The 23,311-nt window shown below is 38.2% G+C and overlaps 2 protein-coding genes across 2 annotated transcripts; both read right to left on the reverse strand.

Annotated features, from left to right (window-relative positions):
* Nucleotides 1–2,220: 2,220 nt before the first annotated feature.
* Nucleotides 2,221–4,910, reverse strand: LOC146371125 (olfactory receptor 6N2-like). The gene is made up of 2 exons (XM_084955049.1): nucleotides 3,987–4,910; nucleotides 2,221–2,814 (listed from the first exon to the last, which is right to left on the reverse strand). The coding sequence occupies exons 1-2, from the start codon at nucleotides 4,908–4,910 to the stop codon at nucleotides 2,221–2,223; spliced, it is 1,518 nt and encodes a 505-aa protein (XP_084811175.1).
* Nucleotides 4,911–7,584: 2,674 nt separating this feature from the next.
* LOC146371126 (olfactory receptor 6N2-like) lies at nucleotides 7,585–12,362 on the reverse strand. Its single transcript, XM_084955050.1, has 3 exons — nucleotides 11,439–12,362; nucleotides 8,131–8,223; nucleotides 7,585–7,926 (listed from the first exon to the last, which is right to left on the reverse strand). Exons 1-3 carry the CDS (start codon nucleotides 12,360–12,362, stop codon nucleotides 7,585–7,587), a joined length of 1,359 nt encoding a protein of 452 aa, XP_084811176.1.
* Nucleotides 12,363–23,311: the final 10,949 nt, after the last annotated feature.

A 23,311-nucleotide genomic window follows, 5' to 3' on the forward strand; every position in this document is an offset into this window, starting at 1 on the left:
TCCTCCCAGCTTTCTTTAATCAGGTCGAGCACCCCACACGGCTTCCTGACGAACAGCAGTTCAAAGGGAGAAAATCCCGTGGAGGCCTGGGGCACCTCCTGCACTGCAAATAACAGAGGGTCTAGCCAGCGATCCCAATTGCGTTCATCCTCGGTAATGAACTTACAAATCATGGACTTTAAAGTCTTATTCAGCCGCTCCACCAGCCCATCCGTCTGAGGGTGGTAGACGCTGGTCCGAATAGATTTAATGCCCAGTAATTCGTACAGTTCCCGCAGTGTGCGAGACATGAACGACGTGCCCTGGTCAGTCAGTATCTCTTTCGGGATTCCGACTCGGGAGATGACCTGAAACAGTGCCTGCGCCACACTCTTTGTAGAGCGGGACTGCTTCCGGGTACCGCGTTGCATAATCCACCAGGACTAATACAAAGCGGTAGCCGCGTGCACTCCAGTGAAACGGCCCGATGAAGTCCATGCCAATGCGCTCAAACGGGACCTCTATGAGTGGGAGCGGGCGCAAAGGCGCTTTTGGTATGGCCGGCTGATTAACAAGTTGGCAGTCTGGGCAGGACGCGCACCAGCGGCGCACATCCGCTCGGATGCCCGGCCAATAAAATCGGGCCGTTATTCGCTCCAGAGTTTTGCCATATCCCATATGCCCTGCCATGGGGTTATAATGAGCCGCCTGGAAAATCATTTCCCGGTGGCCCTGCGGCACCAACAACTGGGTGTGTGTCTCCTCCGTGTGAGTGTCACGACTCACTCAATATAACCTATCTTTTAATAAAATGAAGCACGGGTAGGTCCGCACGGCTTCAGGGCGCACCACGTGACCATCAATCTCAATCACCTGGTCAAAGGCTGAGCGTAGGGTGTCATCACGAGACTGCTCCAGTGGGAAATCACCCGTGGGGGAAATTTCCGGACCCGCCGTCTCCCCTCCCCGGAGTCAGTGTCAGACGACCCCGCATCACCGCTGAGCGCCGAGCAGACACTACACGCTACTAACGGTCATGATCGCATCCCCGCATACTGCCCTAACAGATGATGAAACCCCGGCCAATTCGTGCCCAGAGTTAGGGGATGCGGCAGGCGCGGGCTAACCGCATCCGTCACTCTATGCGTTTTGCCCTTATACTTTAATAACAGCGGAACTATGAGATACCTGTGAACATCACCATGAACACACTTCACCTCCACCCATTTTGCCTCCAGCAATGCCCCGGGGCGAACCAAGCTTTGGTGCACGAGGGTCTGCGTACAGCCCGTGTCCACCAAAGCATGGCATATACCCCCTTGAGTCCTTACCAGAATGCTGTACGTCCCTCCTGGACCGGGAGAGGGTGCTGGGGCACCGGCGACACGGAACACCTGCCCCACTTCCATCAGAGGACAGTCCCACCTCAGGTGTCCCGGTTGCCCGCACTTCCAGCGTCTGTGCTGCTCTCCGTAACTCAGGGGCGGCACTGCTCATTTCTTTTCTTTTTTTTTTTCTTTTTTTTCTTTTTTTTTTGCCTGTCCCATTTGGTTCTTTTGCCATCAGAATTATTGTCTAAAGGCGAGGAAAGATGCCCAACGGATTTACTTTACCAAATTGACCATCCCAGCCTTGCCGTAATGGTCTATTTGATTCACCTTTTATTGTTTATTTTATTTATTTTTTATTTTCACTTGCTAGATACGGGACAGACTTGAATGAGGAAAAGAAAAGGGAGAAAGGAAGAGGGGGAAAAAACTGCGGCGAAGAGGGACGGGGATAAAGGGCAAAAAAACAAAAACCAACTAAATAAGCAGACAAAAAAAATACATATATCAATCACCTGGATCACCTGTTGAGAAAGACAAAAGAAAACAAGCAGAAGAAAACGAGAGCAATACAATAAACAACATCACGATGATATATGGGAATATAACAGTAAATACTAAATATTAAACATTATTGTGCAGCACGTAATATCGACAGTGCACAGTGTGCTTTGAGGTAGGAGCCAAAAAGGGTGTAGTTTGTGTGTGTAAGCACCCGTGTGTACACCTGTGAGCATGGACGCGTTTGTTTTTAAAAGGTTCCTTCATGTGATGATCTGCTACAGGGTGTGGGGAGCCACAGCCCCGTCCTCCAGGGCATGAAGCAGGTATGGAGGAGATCAAAACTCCAGACATCCAGAGGCCCCCAGAACACAAGAGACCAAGGAAGACCAACAGAGGGGCAGCTGCGCCACTATCCCAGAAAGAGCTGAAGAGAGTCCCAGATGTCCACCAAAGCATGGCGTATACCCCCTGGAGTCCTTACCGGAATGCTGTACGTCCCTCCTGGACCGGGAGAGGGTGCTGGGGCACCGGCGACGCGGAACACCTGCCCCACTTCCATCAGAGGACAGTCCCTCCTCAGGTGTTGCCCGCACTTCCAGCACTCCTGCCCCAGTGTCTGTGCTGCTCTCCGTGGCTCAGGGGCGGCACTGCTCATTTCTGATCCCTGGGAAGGCACAAACGAAGCAAACGGATTAGTGGGGCTCAGCGCCGGCGCCCATTCCACCTGCGGCCACTGGCAGGCCTCCGCCGTGGCACGAAAAGTTTCCAGGAAAACCTGGGGGTCGTCCTCGTCGCCCATCCGGGGCATCGCCACCGACAGCAGGGGGGCCTTCGGCGGATCAGCGGCCCCAACCAGCCGCTCCAGAACCTGGGTCTGCCGGTCCACCTGCTCGTGCAGCTTAGCCAGGTGAGCACGCTGGGCCGCCGCCTGGTCTTGTCTCATCTTCGCCATCTCCGCCAGCATTTGCGCCAGGAACTGCAAAGGCTGGGCGGGCGGCGCAGCCTGTGGGTCAGACATCCCCACGTCGACAGGGTTTCGGCACCACTTGTGAAATGCACTTCACACACGAACACACACGCACAGTTGTTTGTCACCAGATGCCACGTTTATTTTTAGTTTTCATTTGTTATGACAGTCCACAGTCTGACAGCTCCGGTCTCAGCTGATTCCCAGTTTCCCCTCCGCTCCTCTCCCGTCTCACTAAAAAAGGGGAAGGAAACCATCATCAGTCCAAACGCCATCAGCTGTTCTCACCTGCGTCTCCAGCACCGCCCCGTTGAGCTCACTGCACCACTCCTCCCCTGCAGCGGTGCCCGGGACCACACCTCCGCCACAGACAGGTAATTAGTAAAAATTAAAAATTAGCATTAAGTTTACACATTACACATTATATTACACTATACAATACACTATATCACGTTTATAAATAATGAGTTATGGAAAGTTCAAAAGAATTTTTCATTAAAAAAAAATGGTTTTTTTTAAGTATTGTAAACTTCATGTAGCTGATGGAGGTGATTTTGCAATTGGTCATGTGGTCAGCCGCCGACCATCACAAGCCACAACGTGAGCGTGTGTCAGTGACTGTCTATCCTTCCTCTACAAATACCTACCACATTACATGAAGAGATACACCAAATGGATAGATGGACAAATTAAAGGCTTCAAAATCTTCTGATGATAGGATCAACAGAAAAATCTAATTTTTTACCCAGAGAAGTGTAAATTTTAATTAGCTTATTTAGCTGCATAAATATATATAACTGAGAAAACAGAAGACACTCTGATGAATATCCACATGCTTGTCAGCATCAAAGAGAGACTTCTACTAATTGATTCATTCTACTAAATTATTTTTATGTGAATATACAATAGTAAATAATAATCTATGACAATAAAGAAGGGAAAATGTGAAATGCAGGCATATAAGCTGTTTAGAATTTAAAAATTACCAGAAACAGTTTAAGAAATTGTTTGTCTTTGTTTTATGACCATTATGTTGTCATCAATAGAAGAACAGAAATCAGCATTTACATAAATGTCATGACATTTCTATAAAATTGATCTCTTTTCCTCTGTCTAGTATGTAAAATCGGAGAAAAGGTACCCCATTATCTAGTTTGCATTACAATTTCAAATTATATGCCATACATTTGATAATAGGGCAGTAATACCAGTGTTATTAAACTTGACAACAATATTTTGATATGTTTGAAAATTTCATTCATTTTAAGTCCATATATGATTGGATTTAAAAGAGGATGGAATACAATTGACTGAAACGTCAATGTCAAACGAAGAGTTTTGGATAGATCAGAATCCAGTCGAACTATAATTATATCAAAGAAAATAAAACAGGAAAAGTTGATTAACACCAGCAGGTGGGGTAAACATGTCTTTACAGCTTTTTTCCTCATTTCTCTACAACAATGGTACGATATTCTAAGAATCCTGATATATGTAAAAAGTATGAAAAGCAAAGGTAGAAGGGCAATGTTTATCAACATGACCATACTATATATAGATATTGCGACCGAGGGCACACACTGAAGCTTGTAAACTGAAGTGTTACAAAAAATCCCTGTCAGGGTAAAGCTACAGAGTTTGACATTCGAATACAACACACCCAGTACTGAGGTTTCAAAAGCAGGTATAAGCCAAGCTAAAATCAGACATACATATATAGTTATTCTATTCATAATAACTGGATATTGCAGGGGTTTACATATAGACACATACCTGTCATATGCCATTGCTGCCAACAGTAAAAATTCTGAACCAACCGAGGTGCAATATGATAAACCTTGGAAAAGACAGAGTGGATATGATATCATCTGTTTTTCAGACAAAACATCAGATAAGAGCTTTGGATAGATAATCATGCTGTAAAGAACAGAGTTGATTAACAAAGCTGCAATAAATATGTACATTGGCTCGTGAAGGTTTTTGTGAGTCCAGATAAGGAAAACTATAGTGGAATTACAGCAGAGTATCAGAATATAAAGTGTAAATATGACCACAAAATAAAGATATCTGTATTTGTGCAATTCTGCAAACCCACCTAGAGTTAACAATGTTACATTTAATTCAACATCCATTCAATGAACCAAAAGTGTTATTTACTATACAACTAGATGACATAAATGGTATTCATTAAAAAACAAATGAAAAGACAAGTCTTAATGTATTGTAGTAATGCTTTTCCAGCACCGAATTAAGAAGTAATTGGCTCTGTGGCTTTGTTTTATCAGACAACTTCCCATTCTCAATGGGACTCATTAAGTTCTTCAAGAACATGTAAACAACTTCACCAAACTTTATCAGTTGATATTTTTGTCTGTATGATCTATCATCATACATCATACCTCATACAGAGGTGGGTAGACTTAGTAGTGTAGATAAAATAATAATAAAATATAATTATTATAATTATTATTATTATTATTTGTATATAACTTTCCATAACCAAAGTGCTTGCTGGTACAGGAGAAGCACTTTTAGTATATATTCTGAGCCCAGGCCATGAAGGACAGGTAATTAGTAAAATCTTAAAATCAATTCTAATGCAATATATTAATTTTTCTTAATCTTTAGAAGATGTCTAGCTGCTGTATTTTGCACGATCTACAGTCAATTTAATGCTTTCTGAATGATACCTGTTAGAAGACCATTACATTACTGTATTTTTTGGATTATAAAGGTGCACTTTAAATCCTCTAATTTTCACAAAAATCAACAGTGCGCCTTATGTATGAATTCTGGCTGTGCATACTGACCTTGAACCAATTTTATGTGGTACACAGTGCTCAAAAATCTGTGAAAAAAATGTCTTAGCACGGGTCCAAAACTCTGTCCGCTTCAGGTCTCAAAGTCAAATGAACACTGCAGCATCACTGGGAGTTAAAAACTGTCTAAATTATTTCATCTTTAATAAAATGAGTGTTCTGTTTTACAAAGTGTAACAATTACATTTAACATCCAGGTATTCATGAAAACAGAATTTATTAAATTTAACAGAGTTAGAAATTAGAATTAAGTTGTCTCGCTACTTTCCACCTAAACAAGATATAGCATGTTCTGACTGAGAGAGTTCTGAAAAAATTAAAACGTACAGCTCTGCTATCACTTCCAACATAAATGAAGACAGAAGACTAAACAGCAGTGACTTTTGCTGGGTTACTGAAGTTGGGCTAGCTGGTATATAATGATGTGCTACGAGATCGCTAGCACAAAACTATGTTAGCATAATATAAACACAGTGAAGCTGGAGGATGAATGCTAACCTTTTTCCACTCGATAAAAGTTAACGCCAGGTTTCCCGATGGTTAGGGCAAATGCAATCGCATGGCAGGATGCTGTAAACGGACTAAATTTCAGTTGGGAGAACAGCTGAGATAATCCTTCCACAATATGAGGGAAAACTAAAAACTGGCAAGATAAACAAAAAAAAAAAAAAAAAAGGAAAAGTACCCAGAGAGCACAGTACAGGGACTTATTGATCTTCAATTAATAGAAAAATGAGTTATAAAAAAAGAATATAAATGAATAAATTGGTTTACCTCTGATTAACTGAGCAGTGTTTTGAGGTGTTTAGAAATTCTCATCTTATATCATTGGATGAGAGAGAGGATTATATGTTACAAACTGTAATATCGTTACAAAAAGTGCAGTTTTTAGAAACTCTGATTCCAGTTTAACTATAACCATATAATTAGCAAACAAGAATAGTTAAATAAAACGAGCGCAAGCGGCAAACAGGTTTGTGCAGTGTTTTTTAAGCTACTATGTTAACAACTTCAAGAGACTGTTACAAAGGCGTAGGATTAAACTTACATGGTTGAACATTCTTTTGATGTTTCTTAACCACACTTTCTACTTGAAAAAAAATAATGCAATGTGTATGCAACATTCAGTAAACACATGGAACCATAAAATTTCATCAACAATACTTTATAAAATGCTGCCTGTAATCCTGTAGTTTGTCAAACAAAAATCTTGTTCTTTTTATTGCACCTTAAAGATTAAGTGAACAGGCCCATATTGGCCCATATAGCTCATATGTGAACAGGATATGCAATAGCAAACGACTTCACTGATTTTACAGAAAGTGTGTTTGCTGGTATGGCCACAAAAATAATAAAAACGGAAAAGACAAATATTATTTGTCTATCATAATAGGTTAAATATTGACATAGATAACTTAAAATGTGTTTTTTGTGATTCCATACACTGTAAGAAGTCATCTATAGAATTTACCCAATAAATCTGAGGTAACAATTTGCATTGACTTTTTTGGGGTAGATTTAAGTCAATATATTGTGTATAAAATAGCTTCAATAAAAAGCTATGAAATACTTAATTAAATTGGGTAAAATTTACCTCATATTTACGTATATATTCAACAGCTACTTACTCATTGAAATTAGGTAAAAAGAATTATATAATTACTAATAAAATTTAATTATTATCAGTTGATAAACATTACCTATTCATATAAGGTAAAATGTACCCCCCAAAAAAGACATTCAGATGGTTCATCATCTCAATGTTTTTATTCCATAAAAACACAGAATAAAGTGCAACACAACAGCTAATGCAGACAACACTTTCAAAGGCCACTTAGTCCATTTTAAAAACCAAAAGCACATACAGAAACTCTACAAGGTTGTTTCTGTGCATGTACGTTATCAAAAATATAGATACATAGAACAGAACACTAACACCAACATTCAATCTGCTTGCTGTCAGAAGAAAAATTACAGCTCCATCAAGCTATGTCTGGACAAAAGATTCTCTTGGAACAAGAGGGGAAATGTGTGTGCATTGCACAAGCTTATTTTTGAGGCCGTGGACCTTTTTCAGTAGTTTGGCCCCGTCAAGTTCCAAAAAAACTTTTTGAAAAGTATCAAATGTGTTCTTCAGCTCCTTCGGATATTCGAGGTTGAGGGCATATATCAGTCCCATCAGCAGTACACATGCCTTTGTTCGGCTTCCATATCCCTCCATCACTTGGTTTCCCTCAATCACAATGGACACATGTGATGGATCCTCCTCAGCCATGATGTTGTGGATCACGATCACCTTCATCACATTGTCTGTGTAATCCTCACATTCCTACGTGTTAAAAAGAAAGAAACAAAAAGCATACACATGTTTTATTTTATTTAAGATGCTTTCTCAATATATTTCAGTTTATCTAAAGAGGGGTGTGGACAGAAGATGAATGGAGAAGGGGAGAACAGGGGATAGGAGAGGACAGGAGAGAAGAACATTAGGATCCCTTGAGTTAATAAGTAATCTGTTATCAATATGACATACCTGGCAGTCATGAAAAAGATCTTCTTGTCTTTCCCCGAGGTAGCTAATGAGGCAGCAGATAAGGAGATCCCTTTTCTTCTCAATGCTTTGTGTCTGTAGGGAGATACAATTTAGTGAAAAGACTAAGTTGAGTGATTTACTAACATTAAGACTGAATTAAAAACAAAAACGTGGCTGATGTCTATCTCCAGCTTTCAACAGGTGAGAGGCTGGGTACACCCTGGAAAGTCAATCACAAGGCAACATAGAGACAGACACGATAAACAACCATGCACGCACACACTCAAACCTAAGGACAATTTGGAGAGACCAATTAACCTAACAGTCATGTTTTCTGACTGTGGGAGGAAGCCGGAATACCTGGGGGGAACCTACACATGCACAGGGAGAACATGCAAACTGCATGCATAAAGACCCTGGGCCAGGATTCGAACCCATTCGAACGCACATTTTTAAATACAAGCAAGCGTGCTTCAGAGCTTTTCAGAAGTTCTGGTGCTGCTAAAACAAAGCCGCCAGTTACAGCTGGGAGAAAGCTTTCAGTGAGCTCTCCGCGATGATGAGGAGCTACAGATCAATGGGGAGACGCAGACAGAAGCAACAGCTGATTTTTAAGAGTTTAAAACACGACTGTTGGGAATGATCTGCCCAATGTTCATAGAATCTCAAACACATACAGGATTTAAGTTTGTTTACCTGTTTTATGTGTTGACCCAGAAGCAGAGCCAACTTAAGGATTGCCCCTCTCATTTCTCAAAAAAAATCGTCTGACGTCCATTTTCTTTTCCATCAGTTTGCATGCTTATTTTTTTTTTACATCACATTGTGTCCTGCGTCCTGATCGCTGCAGACGATCTCCTCCGACGTCTCTCCTGTACAGTACAGAATCACTGCATCGATCGCTAGCAGTGTGACTCTGAAGTGCAGTACTGTATGTCCACGATGTCCACGAAACGTTTTGCACCGTCAAAAAATACAATTGGCTACTTGATTTCACCTATCGCTGGTTATTTTTAGAACATAACACCCGCGATAAACGAGGGACAGCTGAGAAATATAACATTTGAATCCATTTTCTCTTTTACCCTGAGGCGCGGGGAAAAAATATCGACAAGTCGATGAACATCATTTACAGATATATTGGGTAAATGCTAGGGGTGGGGGAAAAAATCGATACTGTGTAGTATCGTGATATTTTGTTTGCTAATAATGTATCGATACAGGGACAGCAGAAATCGATATTTTGTTACAAAAAAAGTTTTTGTGGACTGGAACATGCTCTGACTTCAGAGCATGTTGATCAGCTCCTTTTTCTGAGCAAGAATCCTGACATTCCTTCACTGTCCAAATGTGTTTAACTTTTTTTTTTTTGGCAGAAATAAACATGACAGTTTACTTATTTTAATTTAAGACATTTTATTTTAATTAAGTTTAAAACTTTTTTATTTAATGTAAAATTATATTTTGTTTTAATTTACTTTCAAGTTCTTCAGTTGCTGAATGGGCTGCATAGTTTTCATGAATTGCATAGTTCAGAATAGCTATAATTGTACCAGATGGTTGCATTCAGTTAAGTTGGACTAGACTGTAATACAAACCGTTCAGTTTCTCAACAATAAAACTGACTGAAATGAGAGAAAGACTGAGTGTGAGACTTTGATATTAGATAAAATGAATATTGATAAAGTTTACCTTTATGTACAGAATCTGAATATCGCAAAATATTTAAAAAAATTGCAATAATATCGTATCGTGTGCTAAGTATTGTGATAATATCGTATCGTGGGATGTATGGTGATTCCCACCTCTAGTAAATGCCCAAGACATCTATGTCTGTATGATCTATCATCATACATCATACCTCATACAGAGGTGGGTAGACTTAGTAGTGTAGATAAAATAATAATAAAATATCATTATTATTTGCATATAACTTTCCATAACCAAAGTGCTTGCTGGTACAGGAGAAGCACTTCTATGGTATTTGTGCAATTCTGTCCATGAAGGACAGGTAATTAGTAAAATCTTAAAATCAATTCTAATGCAATATGTTAATTTTTCTTAGTCTTTAGAAGATGTCTAGCTGCTGTATTTTGCACGATCTACAGTCAATTTAATGCTTTCTGAATGATACCTGTTAGAAGACCATTACATTACTGTATTTTTTGGATTATAAAGGTGCACTTTAAATCCTCTAATTTTCACAAAAATCAACAGTGCGCCTTATGTATGAATTCTGGCTGTGCATACTGACCTTGAACCAATTTTATGTGGTACACAGTGCTCAAAAATCTGTGAAAAAATGTCTTAGCACAGGTCCAAAACTCTGTCCGCTTCAGGTCTCAAAGTCAAATGAACAATTCAGCATCACTGAGAGTTAAAAACTGTCTAAATTATTTCATCTTTAATAAAATGAGTGATCTGTTTTACAAAGTGTAACAATTACATTTAACATCCAGGTATTCATGTAAACAGAATTTATTAAATTTAACAGAGTTAGAAATTAGCATTGAATTTACACATTACACTATACAATACACTATATTATGTTTTTAAATAATGAGTTATGGAAAGTTCAAAAGAATTTTTCATTTAAAAAAAACTTTTTTTTTTTAAGTATTGTAAACTTCATGTTGAAGGTGATTTTGCAATTGGTCATGTGGTCATGACCAATTGCCGTCAACCATCACAAGCCACAACGTGAGCGTGTGTCAGTGACTGTCTATCCTTCCTCTACAAATACCTACCACATTACATGAAGAGATACACCAAATGGATAGGTGGACAAATTAAAGGCTTCAAAATGTTCTGATGATAGGATCAACAGAAAAATCTAATTTTTTACCCAGAGAAGTGTAAATTTTAATTAGCTTATTTAGCTGCATAAATATATATAACTGAGAAAACAGAAGACACTGTGATGAATATCCACATGCTTGTCAGCATCAAAGAGAGACTTCTACTAATTGATTCATTCTACTAAATTATTTTTATGTGAATATACAATAGTAAATAATAATCTATGACAATAAAGAAGGGAAAATGTGAAATGCAGGCATATAAGCTGTTTATAATTTAAACATTACCAGAAACAGTTTAAGAACTTGTTTGTCTTTGTTTTATGACCATTATGTTGTCATCAATAGAAGAACAGAAATCAACATTTACATAAATGTCATGACATTTCTATAAAATTGATCTCTTTTCCTCTGTCTAGTATGTAAAATCGGAGAAAAGGTACTCCATTATCTAGTTTGCATTACAATTTCTAATTATATGCTATACATTTGATAATAGGGCAGTAATACCAGTGTTATTAAACTTGACAACAATATTTTGATATGTTTGAAAATTTCATTCATTTTAAGTCCATATATGATTGGATTTAAAAGAGGATGGAATACAATTGACTGAAACGTCAATGTCAAACGAAGAGTTTTGGATAGATCAGAATCCAGTCGAACTATAATTATATCAAGGAAAATAAAACATGAAAAGTTGATTAACACCAGCAGGTGGGGTAAACATGTCTTTACAGCTTTTTTCCTCACTTCTCTACAACAATGGTACGATATTCTAAGAATCCTGATGTATGTAAAAAGTATGAAAAGCAAAGGTAGAAAGACAAAGTTTATCAACATGACCATACCATATATAGATATTGCGACCGAGGGCACACACTGAAGCTTGTAAAGTGAATTGTTACAAAAAATTCCTGTCAGAGTAAAGCTACAGAGTTTGACATTAGAATACAACACACCCAGTACTGAGGTTTCAAAAGCAGGTATAAGCCAAGCTAAAATCAGACATACATATATAGTTATTCTATTCATAATAACTGGATATTGCAGGGGTTTACATATAGACACATACCTGTCATATGCCATTGCTGCCAACAGTAAAAATTCTGAACAAACCGAGGTGTAATATGATAAACCTTGGAAAAGACAGAGTGGATATGATATCATCTGTTTTTCAGACAAAACATCAGATAAGAGCTTTGGATAGATAATCATGCTGTAAAGAACAGAGTTGATTAACAAAGCTGCAATAAATATGTACATTGGCTCGTGAAGGTTTTTGTGAGTCCAGATAAGGTACACTATAGTGGAATTAAAGCAGAGTATCAGAATATAAAGTGTAAATATGACCACAAAATAAAGATATCTGTATTTGTGCAATTCTGCAAACCCACCTAGAGTAAACAATGTTACATTTAATTCAACATCCATTCAATGAACAAAAATGTTATTTACTATACAACTAGATGACATAAGTGTTATTCATTAAAAAACAAATGAAAAGACAAGTCTTAATGTATTGTAGTAATACTTTTCCAGCACTGAACTAAGAAGTAATTGGCTCTGTGGCTTTGTTTTATCAGACAACTTCCCATTCTCAATGGGACTCATTAAGTTCTTCAAGAACATGTAAACAACTTCACCAAACTTTATCAATTGATATTTTTGTCTGTATGATCTATCATCATACATCATACCTCATACTCAGGTGGGTAGACTTAGTAGTGTAGATAAAAAAATAATAAAATATCATCATTATTATTTTTTTTTATTGTTATTATTATTATTATTATTAATAATAATAATAATAACATTTGTATATAACTTTCCATAACCAAAGTGCTTTCTGGTACAGGAGAAGCACTTCTAGTATATATTCTGAGCCCAGGCCATGAATTAGTAAAATCTTAAAATCAATTCTAATGCAATATGTTAATTTTTCTTAGTCTTTAGAAGATGTCTAGCTGCTGTATTTTGCACGATCTACAGTCAATTTAATGCTTTCTGAATGATACCTGTTAGAAGACCATTACATTACTGTATTTTTTGGATTATAAAGGTGCACTTTAAATCCTCTAATTTTCACAAAAATCAACAGTGCGCCTTATGTATGAATTCTGGCTGTGCATACTGACCTTGAACCAATTTTATGTGGTACACAGTGCTCAAAAATCTGTGAAAAAATGTCTTAGCACGGGTCCAAAACTCTGTCCGCTTCAGGTCTCAAAGTCAAATGAACACTGCAGCATCACTGAGAGTTAAAAACTGTCTAAATTATTTCATCTTTAATAAAATGAGTGTTCTGTTTTACAAAGTGTAACAATTACATTTAACATCCAGGTATTCATGAAAACAGAATTTATTAAATTTAACAGAGTTAGTAATTAGCATTAAGTTATCTCGCTACTTTCCACCTAAACAAGATATAGCATGTTCTGACTGAGAGAGTTCTGAAAAAATTAAAACGTACAGCTCTGCTATCACTTCCAACATAAATGAAGACAGAAGACTAAACAGCAGTGACTTTTGCTGGGTTACTGAAGTTGGGCTAGCTGGTATATAATGATGTGCTACGTGATTGCTAGCACAAAACTATGTTAGCATAATATAAACACAGTGAAGCTGGAGGATGAATGCTAACCTTTTTCCACTCGATAAAAGTTAACGCCAGGGTTCCCGATGGTTAGGGCAAATGCAATCGCATGGCAGGATGCTGTAAACGGACCAAATTTCAGTTGGGAGAACAGCTGAGATGATCTTTCCACAATATGAGGGAAAACTAAAAACTGGCAAGATAAACAAAAACAAAACAAAACAGGAAAAGTACCCAGAGAGCACAGTACAGGGACTTATTGATCTTCAATTAATAGAAAAATGAGTTATAAAAAAAGAATATAAATGAATAAATTGGTTTACTTCTGATTAACTGAGCAGTGTTTTGAGGTGTTTAGAAATTCTCATCTTATATCATTGGATGAGAGAGAGGATTATATGTTACAAACTGTAATATCATTACAAAAAGTGCAGTTTTTAGAAACTCTGATTCCAGTTTAACTATAACCATATAATTAGCAAACAAGAATAGTTAAATAAAACGAGCATAAGCGGCAAACAGGTTTGTGCAGTGTTTTTTAAGCTACTATGTTAACAACTTCAAGAGACTGTTACAAAGGCGTAGGATTAAACTTACATGGTTGAACATTCTTTTGATGTTTCTTAACCACACTTTCTACTTGAAAAAAAATAATGCAAAGTGTATGCAACATGCAGTAAACACATGGAACCATCAAATTTCATCAACCATACTTTATAAAATGCTGCCTGTAATCCTGTAGTTTGTCAAACAAAAATCTTGTTCTTTTTATTGCACCTTAAAGATTAAGTGAACAGGCCCATATTGGCCCATATAGCTCATATGTGAACAGGATATTCAATAGCAAACAACTTCACTGATTTTACAGAAAGTGTGTTTGCTGGTATGGCCACAAAAATAATAAAAACGGAAAAGACAAATATTATTTGTCTATCATAATAGGTTAAATATTGACATAGATAACTTAAAATGTGGTTTTTGTGATTGCATATATCTATGGCAGCGGTCCCCAACCTTTTTTGCGCCACGGACCGGTTTATGCCCGACAATATTTTCATGGACCGGCCTTTAAGGTGTCGCGGATAAATACAACAAAATAAAACTAGTACCAGTACCGAAAAAAAGAAAATTTATTCATAACACACATGAAAAGACCCAGGAAAACCGAGTAAACGATAAAAACGATAACAAAATAATGCTGAAAACCGATAAAAACCCTGAAAACTATACATTTCACACCTGAGTAGGGATGGGTATCGAAAACCGGTTCGTGTTGAGAACCGGTTCCCACTGTTTCAATTCCTTGGAATTGTTTGCCATTTTTGCAAACGATTCCCTTATCGATTCCAGTCGCCCCAAATGACGTCACCACGTTGCGGAGCGTCATTTACCTGGCAGGAAACATGGTGCCTAAGCGGCTCAAACGCTCAAAAGTTTGGTTATACTTTACGAGAACGGATGACAACAGGGCAACTTGCAATACTTGAAAAGGAGAGATTTCATTTAAGGGAGGAAACACTACGAATATGCAAAAGAATTTGCTCACAAAACACACGATAACCTTAAATGAATGTCGTGTTTTTAATTCCGCTCCGGACTCGTGAATCTCAACCCAGCACCAGCGGTAACATTTGCACGTCCTCTCCCATTAATGCGGCAGGTAAATAATCAACTAACAGTGCATATTATGTTAGCGCGATCTGCCTTATTACAAAACCTGCCATTACTGTGCATTTAGGTGACCATGATGAGAGAGACAGAGTCTGGCTGGCTCAGATGCTGGCAGTTCTCGCTGCAGTCTACCGGTAGCGTCTCCTTTCAGGCCAGGATAGACGAATGTCACCGAGCAGTGACTAAGTTTGTGGTAAAAGGCTTGCACCCATTTGCCACAGCAGATGCCCCCGATTTTCGGTAAGTGAATGTGTTTAATTGTAGGCAGGGACATTACTGGATATTCTTGTGTAATTGCTACAGAATAATTTATGTTATACTTTGTTATTGCTACAGAGGAATATTTATTTTATTATTTTACATTTACAATTTTTTTCCTGGGGACCCTGTGACACCCCATTGAAGAGACATAGGCTGGATCTCTTAAGATCTCACTGTTGGGTTTTGTCAAGAGATTTATTCTAAAGACACTTCTTCAGCTAAGAATCTAAAGGTAGAAACACACAGACGCTGCAGCATTTACTTGCAAGGGCATGATCACAGAACGCTCACACCAGAGTGGGGGCCCTGTGATGTGCACTCTGTTCTTGCACTTGTCTTTATTTATATACAAAAGTAATACAACAGTGAATACGTCTATTCATAGGCAGAGGAATGTTAGTGTGTAGGGAGTGAAGATAAGAGTGGTTCAGGTGTATGTGTGTGTGTTATGAGATTCAGAAGGATGCGGCCCCTCTTCTTGTTAGGGAGCGCAGATAAGTGTCCAGCTCTCCTCTTCCTGGCAGGAGTGAAATAATAACAGCTTGTTCAGCTATTATCGCTGTGAGAAAGAATTTATAAAACAGTCTTGTAGTGGACAACAGTCTGAGTCATAAAAAGGTCATCATGCAGTATTCTATCATATGCAAACTTATATCATTAAAAGCTTATACTGACTAATAAGTACAATTTTATATTGACAGGTTTGTAAGGCCATGTTACTCCTAAATTTCTATCTTGTTCAAAGAGAAGATATAAAACAAAGTTCTAAGCTAATCGACCTTAGTGTTCTCCTTTTTTAAAAAGAATTGATAAGAGAATCAATAAAGAATCAAATCGTTAAACAGAATCGAAAATGGAATCGGAATCGTGAAAATCTTATCAATACCCATCCCTACACCTGAGCCTCAACTCTCGCGGCCCGGTACCAAACGACTCACGGACCGGTACCGGTCCGAGGCCCGGGGGTTGGGGACCGCTGATCTATGGGATTTTTAAAATTAATAATCAAACAAGACTCAAACAAAAATAAATTAAAAGAGGATAGATTTTTAAAAAAAAAAATATTAAGAATTAGTTGAAAGGCAGGAGTAACTATATAATGAAAGTATTATTTTATTTCATTGTTCACAATAAGACAATTTAATGTAGATCTATAGCAAAATCAGTATTCTCCTAGTTTAGCTTCATATAATATCAGATTGTGAACCTTTGTGAACCTTTAGAATAAAGAGCTCACCTACACCCTGTAATCCAGTGTGGCCGGGTTCATTTCTTCTTAGGCCTGAGGCCCTTTGTCCCCCTGTTGGGTGAACCATATGTGAGATGACCTCTGTGTCTGCACAGTTCAGATGCAAGAAAAACTATTATTACAACAATAGCAGGTACAGATGACACTCCCCAGTTCTCCCACAGCTTTATCTTGGTGCTACCTTATACCCTTCAAATGTACTCAGACTAGAACCTCTGTCCGAGGAGCTTTTAGCCTTTATTTTATTGCTGCAGCCACCAGTGTCTTCCAGTCGGGTGATCCTCTGCTCTTCTTTTTTCAACCTCAGCGGTTAGACAACCCTTCAGTCGTTGCACAGATCAGGGGATTATTCTGCCCCGATTTCAAACGGTGATCTGTGTATTCTGGGGTCACCGCTGTGTCCCCCAGAGAAAGGAACAGAAACGTGTCCCCCTTTTGATCAAGAGCCTCTCGAACCTCGTTGGTCTGGTGTTCCTGGATTAAAGCCAACCCCTTCATGGTTATTGCTGTGTTTATGGGATCCATCCTTTTGAGGTGACTAGCTGGAGCCCAAAATGCCATGACACTTGAACCCAGTTGGTGTCTCGGCAGTCACTGTGTCTGTCTCTGCTGCGAAGGATCCTCGTAAATCTGTGACCTCGTCTGGTGTCCGTTCGTTTCTCTGTAAGAGACAGAAAACCAAAACACCTCTCTTCCTAGCTCTAATAATCTAATGTTGTTATCCAATGTTCCTCTAGTGATTCAAAATCGGTCTAGCACATCATATTCAGGACGTCCTGACCAGTAACTTATTCTAATCACAATTTAAGTGTGTGTAAGCGTGTTTGCATTTAGCCCTCTGCACTCAAAGTCAATACCTGTAATATATCAGTCCGGACCATCACGCCGAACGAAGCTTATGACCTTCAAAAGACCGAGTGCCAACTCATTATAAGCACATTTGCAAGGTGTGTATGAAAATGATTAAAACCACTCATTCTAATAAAAGACATCAAAAACAAATTAGCCATTTTTAATTCTAACATCTGCCCCCCGTTTACACAAAAATCATGTGTTTCCTTCCGCCTACCGTCCCACGGTTTCCTCTCCAGTGTGGTACTCAGCTTCTCATGAACACAGGCATTTTATCTTCTAAACGCTATTCAGTTCATTTCAATGATTAATGCTTAAACATGGAAACAATGATTTATGCTTTTCACTGGTTCATTAAAAAAGTCCAGAAACCTTTTGGGTCATTATTAGCTTAAGTTCTACCATACCTAAGTTATTAAAAACACAAATGAAGTCATAAAAATGTTCATATAACCCTTGTTTGATGTTAAAACTCAACTTCCCCCCCTTTTTTGACACATTCCCATGTGTCAAATCAACGGAGCTAGAAAATTAAAGGAAAAGGTTAGTGACCTCATATCTTAGAAAGTATCAGACTTTCTCTTATCCAGTGTCATCCTGTGCCAGGGAATGAAATCAATTTAATCGTCATGTTAGATCTGTTCAACTCCTGGCTCCGCCCAGAGCCTGCGCCCGCAGAATTGCCAAGAAACAAAACCTGTATTAATATGAACTTCACTTGAATATGAACTTGTTGACTACTTTTGACACAGCAAAGGATTTCTCTCCTTCTCGAGGACCGGCACTGACTCCCACTTATCTCCTGGAGCCAACTGTCCCTTATGGAGACACAACATTGCAGCTACAAGGTTTTCCAGATTTGTTAAGGTGATCGGTGTGTAATGCTCTGAATCAAGTATGTAATATTAAACGAATGTTGTTTAATCAACTGCCACTACCTAAAACTTAACAAAGGATATAACTGAATAAAAGATCACAAAGAATAGCATGATATCAGTGTTATGTAAGCGCGTGCGGCCTTCTATGCTCGAAGTCACTCCACTCCGTAGATCAGCCAGACATCGCGCTGACTGTAGCTTTTAACCCTTATTAACTTGAGCACAACTCTATAATGAGCAACAAACTGCAATATGTATAAAAATGATCATGGTTACACCTGCAATGAAAGATCATATGATTATTCTGGCACCTGTAAAAAGAAGATTAACATGAGGTTATAACAATCACTGTAATACAAATGTTAATGTAATGTCAATAGCTTCAATAAATGATTAACGCAATGCTTGTTATATGATTCTGACGTAATGATAATCCTGATGCTAAAATAACAGTAAAACACCCCCTTTTTATCCCGTTTATAAACTTCACACATAAACGTTTATAAATGCCTCTTTCAAATTTTATTTCCCCCTGTTTTTCCCTTACTGACCACAGCAGGGGAATCTATGTTTTGATTCAGCCATGAATCCAGCTCACCTGATTCATCACTGAGCCCCACCGTCACTGGCACCTGACAGGGAGGCGCTGCATACTCTTCCTTTAATGTCACTATTTTCAATCTGTTAATTAGAGTGCTTAAACATGAAGTAGACTGCGTCCACAACAAGTCAATACAGCTGTAAATGTGGCCAATTATCAATCTATTACCAATCAATAACAAAATATAGCTTTTATTTTATGCATGATTTTAGTCAACCACTCACCCAGAGGATCTTCAACCCCAGAAAATTCCTTCTCCTCATTTAATGAGTCTGTCCTCCTTCCATGCCCTGGTAACTGGTCCATCCAGAGCCATATCATCTTGAAATATACATACAACAAGCCAAACCACACCTTGGTCACACCAACCCTTTTCCGCCCTGAAGATGTCCAACACCATCTTAGTCTGGACTGTCAAGGTGACTTTAACGCTGACTGTTCCGGCAATCCATTTTATAACATTTCCTGGTCAGATTAGCCAATCTCTGCACCAGGGTTTTAATAGTTTTGCAATTTTCATTAGTTTTTATTTTGATTTAGTTTTGACTTCAGATTTTTCAATTTTATATCAGTTTTAATTAGTTTTTACCAATTGTTTGCTAGTTTAGTTTAGTTTTTATTTTTTGAAAATCCTTAGTTTCAGTTTAGTTTTGATTAGTTTCAGTTATAGTTTTAGTTGTGTTTGCAATAATTAAGTGTAACAAAGTCCCAGTTTCATCATATCAGTCATGCTCTTCTGCTTATCCTTGGGTATGTTGCTATTCCAGCTACCATACCCTGCACCCTGGACAGTTCGCCTGTCTGTCGCAGGGCTAACACGCAGAGACAGACAACTCACATTCCCACCTATGGGTTCTTTAAATAAATAAATAAAGGCAGATGAACAACCATTGATATCAGGCAACTATAAAATGTATATCTTGGCCCCAATGAGACTATTAATTCTTGCAGCACCGGGTGTTCGTAATTTTGGTTGAAGTGAATTGATAAACCTTTTGAAGGCAATTGACTCACACAGTTATGTAGATATCCCCGTCCTGTTGTCTCGGGCTGCATCACGCTGCCTTGCCTGGGGTTAGCTTCTGTTTTCTGGGAATGAGGGTTGAGTGTGCTCCCTTACCTTCTCAAGGTAAGCTAGGTTAGCCTTCTTGTGTGAGCTTTTCAAGTGCACTTTAAGGTTTGTGGGATTTTTTCCCTTTAGAAATGTCCCTCATAATTTGTCTCTTTCCACTACAAGACACTTGCTTTATCCAAAACACAGTCATATTCAAAGTAATCCCAAATTGGACTCTGGCGCTTTCTCCTGACTTTTCCTGACATGATTCTGCGCGTGGACGGAGCAGCAACACAGACGACTCGACTAACGTACTGCCACCTGCTGGCATAATGAGACACAGCAAGAAAAAATCTGGAAACTAAACTTCATTTTCACCCTTGACTATTGTAGGACATGCACACATCAATGAAAACTAAACACATTTTTGCTATAAATTCAGTTAATTTTAGTTAGTTTTGTGAACACTCATTACAGTTTTAGTTAGTTTTCCTTTTTTGTTTTTTTATTTTTATTTCCGTTAACGAAAATGTTTTTTCACTTCTAGTTTTCGTTATTTCGTTAGTTTTCGTTAACGATAATAACCTTGCTCTGCACACTGGAATAAACATAATCAACATGATCAACATTTTACTGCGTGTTATTTCACCATCTTATCGATTCCAACTCTCCATCTGCATGTGGTTTGGCACATGATATTTATCTAGAACTCCACTCTGTCTCTAAATGTTTGAAGAATTTTTCATGTTTGGGGTCAAATTTTAAGAATTTGACCATAAGTGAAATTAATGGTGTTATCACCCCCATCCGGGCTTACCTTCCCCACTTCTGATGATATTCCTCCCTATTCTTTGCAAGTACCCCCTTTTGGTGGCGAGAAACTGTTGGTGTGGTCAAGTGGGTGCTGTAAAAACAAAAGCTCAGGACAGAACAGTTATCAGTCATGTACTTCATACACAATTAGCATATATTTGATTTCATATTGATCCTCTGAGTGTAATGGTACATTTTAATTTGAATTTATCAAAGCTAAACACAATAATTTTTCCTTCTTTATTTTGCTCTTGTTCTTGTGCAGCACTACATCCTATCACATGCCCCTGTCGGTTATATCTCTACTTTTCTAAATTATTGACTATTTCAATGAAAGGACCTAAATGATGGGGACCAGTCTTTATTGTTACATATCTCCATTTTGAATGTGACAAGTCTACCATTTCCCTGTTATTCATAGATATTAATAGAGTTTTTTGGGCTTTTTTTTTTTCCTCTATAAAAGTTAATTGACTCTTTACAGTGGCCTGCTATGGTTAATAATAACATGTTCAGTCATGAGTGAAATCAAACCTTTTCTTCACTTTAGCATTTAACATTCCCAACAATATAATGTGATACATTAATCGATACACAGCTACTAAAACACAATTTTCTTAATGCAAACATCAGTAACTCAAAATTAGCAACCAAAGGGTTAAGTCTGCAGTTCACACTCATGTGAAGCTACAGTCTCCCCCTTTAGTCTCTGTCATCCTTCTGTTCCTGCAAAAACAAAACAAAGCAAGACAAAACATCCACCCTTCTTTTACAGGCTGGGTGAATTGTTTGTGGACATTTACTAATCCTAAAGTCGGTACCGTTTTTGTCTCAGTATCAAGTCAGTTAAAACTTTTAGTCGTCAGTCCGTCACAGTCCAGTCACATGCATACATCCACACACATTCATACCAGATATTGCTGATAATGGAGTCTCACGCGCAACCTATTCGAGCATCCATCACCAGCAAGATGACGTCATCATTTTAAAGGAAAACAGTTCCTTGTTTTTTGACTGGATTGACTCGCTGCAATCCTTTTAGGCTCAGGACTTCTCATGTGATCAATGTCCCATATAAGTGAATTTCTCCCAAGCCCATTACAATCATGGAGAAAAATACTTTGCGACTGTTTCCAGTAAGAATATTTTATAGCACTTTAAAGTTCAATCTCTCAGGCCTGGATTAAAGAGCTGATTTGTTAAATCAGGAACTCACAAAATACCAAAATATCACCACCGGTGGATTACACCTCTCAGATGTTCTTATTTCAGTGCACTGTAACAAAAGCAAAAACAAACGTAACCAATAAAATACTAATAAAGTAACAAATACTGGGGCCCATTGCAAACATGTCCAAGCATAAAACCATCTTTCTCTCTCTTAGAGAAAGAAAACAATCCAAACCTCACTAATAAAATAAACCTAGTGTTAAACAAAACCCAAAAATCAACCAAAACTTCACCAGAAAGTTTTTCTCCCTCCCGGGACAATATTGTGTAAGAATACAGGTACCGTAACTCCTTTTTGCACTGAAAAAAAAACATGTTGGATTTACTTGATTCAATAGTGGACACTGGTTGCACACAAATGTTTTGCTTTGGCAGAAACTTAAACAACTGAGTTAAATCAACACAACCTTTTCATATTCAGTAAACCTGTGCATTTTGTGTTCATAAAACACGATTGAAACATGTTCAGATGGAGTAAGTTGAGCTCTTGGAATATTCTAATCCTTCACAATTCTGTCATTTTATTTCAACACTATTCAGTAACTTTTATCCAAATACTACTTGGTCACTTAAATACTACATGTTGTCTTCATATTGCATACGGTTCAACAAAGTCTAGATCCTGGTTACCATAAAAATTGAATGGGTCTACAACAACTACCATCCTCCTATCTTTATCCTGGTTGCAACAGGGTTGGGAAATAACCCTGAAGTGATAGGTTGCCAGGCAGGGTACACCCCGGACAGCTGACCAGTCTATCAGATAGAAACAAACAGCCATTTACCCTTACATTCATGGATAATTTGAATCATCAATTAACCTAGCTCTAATAACTGCATGACTTTTTCTCTCACACTGGAAACCAGAATTTCGTACAGATCTTTAAAGCCTGAGGCAATTGTGTTAAATACACGCGAGATGCTTACGTAAATCCAAGGGCTGGCCCCTTTTTTCTTTTTTCTTTTTTTTCAGTGTGTTCCTCCTTCAATTAAATCTCAATCACAAAAATGTGGCACTCCGAAATAAAACTCACACCGTTAATTCATCATTTTCACTCTGTACCACTGCTCCTTATCAGGCTGTGTGAAGCACAGTAAACAATTCAGTCGAGGCCTTAAGCCATAAACAGACATCACGCACAGACATTGTTTTCATAACCAAACTGCTTTAGACCTTG

The sequence above is a fragment of the Perissodus microlepis genome, chromosome 16, assembly GCF_051167445.1.
Source record: "Perissodus microlepis isolate ML-2025 ecotype Zambia chromosome 16, ASM5116744v1, whole genome shotgun sequence".
NCBI lineage: Eukaryota > Metazoa > Chordata > Actinopteri > Cichliformes > Cichlidae > Perissodus > Perissodus microlepis.